At 45.6% G+C, this 4892-nt stretch overlaps 1 protein-coding gene across 1 annotated transcript in view; it reads right to left on the bottom strand.

Annotated features, from left to right (window-relative positions):
* Window positions 1-1526: 1526 nt before the first annotated feature.
* Window positions 1527-4892, bottom strand: part of LOC108786519 (major histocompatibility complex class I-related gene protein-like) — a 17049-nt gene continuing 13683 nt past the window's right edge. The window contains exons 5-7 of the mRNA XM_018555836.1: window positions 2294-2432; window positions 1906-2025; window positions 1527-1605 (exon numbers count right to left, since the gene is read on the bottom strand). Coding sequence (XP_018411338.1) covers window positions 1527-1605; window positions 1906-2025; window positions 2294-2432 — 338 coding nt within the window. The remainder of the gene's footprint in view (window positions 1606-1905; window positions 2026-2293; window positions 2433-4892) is intronic.

The following is a 4892-nucleotide window of genomic DNA, read 5'->3' as shown; positions in this document are numbered from 1 at the left end:
TAACAGAGGGGCTACTGGAGCGCTAGGTCCAGGCCCACCGCTGAAAATAGGCCCAGCTGGCCCGGATCACCTCATTATTCCCGATGGCAATCTGGGCCAGCCAGGTAGAACACAATCAGGCAGAGGCGCTGGTGGCTCTCTAATCAGGCATATTAGGTGGCCACTCCACGAAGCTCCAACATGGAGCGAGAGAGCCGCCTCAACTGCTTCCCATCCGACCCACCATCAGCACCAGGCCCATGTTGCTCCTAATCTAGCCCTGAGCAAGGCTCCTGCTGGGAGCTGCTATCAATCAAAAAGGCATGGTTGCACGGGGAAGTGGTGGTTGGACAGACTATGGAAGATACAGGCATGCTGCGCTCCAGCACGGCATCTTGTATTTCCAAGAAGAGAGAGCTGAGAAACAGACTGACCATGCCGACACGGATCAGGAGCCATGCATGGTTTGGTCAGCCTAGAAAAGGGGAAGAAGGGCAACTGGCAAGATCCCCAGTTTTTTATCAGGAAAAAAATAATGAACAGAAAACAGACTACATTTATTAAGACCCACCTGGACTTCGAGACACGGATTAATACATACATATGGGGTAAAATACACTTCAGGAATTCAAAAACATTTGGTAAAAAGGGCTAAAAGTGTCACCAGGCAGTCATGACCACACCAAGGCTTTGCACACTTTTACTGATTCCAGATCTCCTACATACCAGATGTTCTGCAATAAGCCAACAATGTCTGGTCCATGAATTAATTGGCTGATCTAATGTGACGTAATCAGACACTCAACTATGAATACCAATGGAGTGACCCTGCAAAAGTTGGAGTGTCACTTGTCTGAATTTAGTGTTTGCAGCTAGGCTGTCATCAGTGTGAGTTTGTATTGTTATCTTAGTGTGTTCTTAGTGTAATTTCTGGTTGAATGTTCTTCTATATTTATAAATGAGAGTGACTGGGTACAATACCGCATTATGACCATGAGATGGAGCTGAGAATTATAGGAAATTAATACATGTTAGTATGGAGATACAATGTTACATGTACAGTTCTGAATTATGACATTATGCCATTACTAACGTGCATTTATTTCCTATGATCCTCATTGGGTTTTCCTTAATCTCTATCTACTGGAGAACACTCCCCCAGAAGCAAGTGAAAGTCAACAATGCCCTCATTGTTGACGTGTGCCTGCTTCTGGGGAGTGTTCTCCAGTAGATAGAGCAAGAAGATAAGATGTTATGGATTATGAATATTTATTCCACTCCAACCAATCACTAGGAGGTTTATTCCCAGTGATGTGAGTGGGAAAAGGACATAAATATATTCCGGGAGCCCTTCTAGAAGGCTGCTTTGCTTCCCAGGCTTTGCCTGATGAGGCAGAAGATGAAGAAGAGATCCTTTGCCACCCAGGTCTACTGCCTGGGATGAAAAACTGTTACACAGCCATGGACTGGGAAAGGGCCTATGGTAGGACCTAGAAGAAGGGAAGCTGGCTATTAAAGGCAGGGGAATGCTTTCAGGAAAAGTTTGCTCATCTACTGTTGTCTTGTCTTAGCCTAGAGGTACACAAGTGAATATTGCCGGTCTTGGCTTGAAGGCGAACCACTAGCCTGTGAGAAAGGGCTAAAGTTATATTTTTGAGCTGAGGGTATAACTTGTCATTATTCTTGGGTATGCTGTAGTGTTTAACCCTCTCTACCCTGGACATTAAGCAAAGAAAACCCACCGGAAGAGATGACAGAGTGCAGGGCAGTCATTTGGTCACCACCTGTGGGTCAGTGAGAGTTCTGGGTAAGCAGTAAAATAATGGACCAACAGAAAGGCTATCAGCTCCTTAGGGGGTCAGTGCTACACCAATTACAAAGTATATTAGTACTCATCAAAACAGAGAAGTCACAGATCACACTTACACCTTGTTGATACTTATAACATTCATCGGAGGGTTTGGTAAAGGGTCAAATGGATTGTATCTCTTCACTGTGATTAAAAAGACTGGAGGATCGTGAGAGTCATTGGGGCTAGCAGAGCATCTGTAAAAAAATGAGACACAGATGGGACCAGTTCTAAAACATGTGCATAGTGTATTCTTCCAGCAAAAATGCATTTACCTCCATTCTGTGCAAGTTACCAAGATGTTGTGAAAATGGGGCAAAAAGAAATGTTCTAAGTGTAATGTATCTTGTGGTTAAATGTTCTTCAATAGGTTTATTCATACAGAACAGAGTGAATGGGGGAAAACATGAGTAATAATGCGTGTGCAATAGTGTGATGCCGTCCTGAGTCTACGGCTCTTTTTACCTCTTTTTGTCAAGCGCTACCAGTCCAAGGACTGTACCAAACAACAAAAGCACTGCGGTAAGCGAAAGGACAATCACTATCCCAAAGGAGAGGCCGCCGGTATCTTGTGAGAGCGAATGCAGACTCTGCTGAAATGGTTCTGCACAGAATAAAATAAGTTACAGTTAAAGGAAATGTAAATTTAGTTTGCTAAAACACTGTGTACCATAAACAATTGCAATTCTTTTAATAAAATACCTATTTTCACCTTTTTTTTTATCCTTTGTTACTGAGTGTCCATGCCTGTGTAATTTGTGTTCAAAAGACCACTTGTAGTCCCCATTGGAAGCCAATGTGACTGGGTGACAACTCAGGAGAACAATTGGTAGACAAGGACAGAGCCCTTTAAGTAACCCTAAAGGGAAATACCTGAACAAGGGCCTTTATGGCAGGATCACGAGGAATTATTTTAATGAAAGCTGCAAATGTCAAAAGACTGGAAATTAAAAATAAAATCATATTAACATGTGAAAGCTAATATGACACATTTAAGTGATTGGCTTTACATCTACTTCCATGCAGGTTAAACCATTTGCTCTGTTTCATACATATTATCCACATGTGGGAGATAACACGTGTTGTAATCCCGTGCTCCATCTAGAATGTCATACCAAATTGTATTTCCAGTCACAGCCAGAAGGGGGTGTAGAGCTCCATTGTTGTGGATGCAGAATTGCTTTTTCTTGCACTATGGAGCTTTATAAACCTCGTGTAGAATGAAAGGTGACCATAGTCTGAGCATTTCCTGGTATAGTGCCCCATTGCGGGTGTCAGTGGGAGGTATAGTGCCCCATTGCGGGTGTCAGTGTGAGCAATGGCGCCCCATTGCGGGTGTCAGTGGGAGGTATAGTGCCCTATTGTGGGTGTCAGTGGGAGGTATAGTGCCCCATTGTGGGTGTCAGTGGGAGGAATAGTGCCCCATTGCGGGTGTCAGTGGGAGGAATAGTGTCCTATTTTCGGTGTCAGTGGGAGGTATAGTGCCCAATTGTGGGTGTCAGTGGGAGGTATAGTGCCCATTGCGGGTGTCAGTGGGAGGAATAGTGTCCTATTTTCGGTGTCAGTGGGAGGTATAGTGCCCATTGCGGGTGTCAGTGGGAGGAATAGTGTCCTATTTTCGGTGTCAGTGGGAGGTATAGTGCCCATTGCGGGTGTCAGTGGGAGGAATAGTGTCCTATTTTCGGTGTCAGTGGGAGGTATAGTGCCCATTGCGGGTGTCAGTGGGAGGAATAGTGTCCTATTTTCGGTGTCAGTGGGAGGTATAGTGCCCATTGCGGGTGTCAGTGGGAGGAATAGTGTCCTATTTTCGGTGTCAGTGGGAGGTATAGTGCCCATTGCGGGTGTCAGTGGGAGGAATAGTGTCCTATTTTCGGTGTCAGTGGGAGGTATAGTGCCCATTGCGGGTGTCAGTGGGAGGAATAGTGTCCTATTTTCGGTGTCAGTGGGAGGTATAGTGCCCATTGCGGGTGTCAGTGGGAGGAATAGTGTCCTATTTTCGGTGTCAGTGGGAGGTATAGTGCCCATTGCGGGTGTCAGTGGGAGGAATAGTGTCCTATTTTCGGTGTCAGTGGGAGGTATAGTGCCCATTGCGGGTGTCAGTGGGAGGAATAGTGTCCTATTTTCGGTGTCAGTGGGAGGTATAGTGCCCTATTGTGGGTGTCAGTGGGAGGTATAGTGCCGCAAGGGACAGATAGGGGCAAGGAAAGGTTCCCATCTGGCCCATGGACCATAGTTTGGGGACCTCTGGGTTTGAATCTACGTCAGGTTTTTAATGTTTTCCTTTTCCCTATTGTAGGGAATTTCCAGCACTTCCTGTCCTAGACAGAGAGGTCACCAAAACAAGAAGTGAGGAGAAATCTCTACAATGGGGACATGCATTTCTGCCAATTGTTTTGCATTAGAAACTCCTGTAGCATGCATGACGTGAGATCGCTTTTTACCAATATTTTTTCCTGGTGACACAACAGAATAAATAAACAAAACGCACCCCTTCAGAAACCATCACAAAACTAGACAGTGCTTGCTTTGTGTAATTTGGATATACATACTTTTTACTGAAATACATTATATATAACATATGGTAGCACGCTGGTTTTACCTGGGGGTCTATTCATGAAGCTGCCGAAGGATCTGGCCGTAGCTTCGGCCGATCCTTTGGCTAGCTTCGGCCCCAGGACCCCTTCAGTTCAGTAGAACTGAAGGGGTGCTGTACGGGCTATTCACAATAGCCCGTACAGCTCCCGATCATGGCCGAGCGGCTCAGCCGAGCCGAATGCATATGCATCGGCTCGGCTGAGCCGTGCTGTAAGCTGCTTCTGACAGCTGGGCGGAGACAGCCATGATCTTACGGCTGGCTCCGGCCACTTTCAGAGAGATCAGCGTCCCTGGTTAACTGCTAACCAGGGGCACTGATCTCCAAACAGTAAACTCTCCCTGGTGCCCAGGGAGTCTCCTGCTCCCAGCCGCCAAGGAGAGAAACAGGGCTGTGTCTTTTTTTCTTTATTCTGACACGATCGATGTCAGAATAGAAAAAAAAAAAAAAAAGATTTTTCTTTTCCCATTG

The sequence above is a fragment of the Nanorana parkeri genome, unplaced genomic scaffold, assembly GCF_000935625.1.
Source record: "Nanorana parkeri isolate BGI_ZX_2015 unplaced genomic scaffold, ASM93562v1 scaffold215, whole genome shotgun sequence".
In the NCBI taxonomy this organism is placed as follows: Eukaryota; Metazoa; Chordata; class Amphibia; order Anura; family Dicroglossidae; genus Nanorana; species Nanorana parkeri.
The sequence above is the reverse complement of the archived record's forward strand: the minus strand, read 5'-3'. Positions and strand labels throughout refer to the sequence as shown.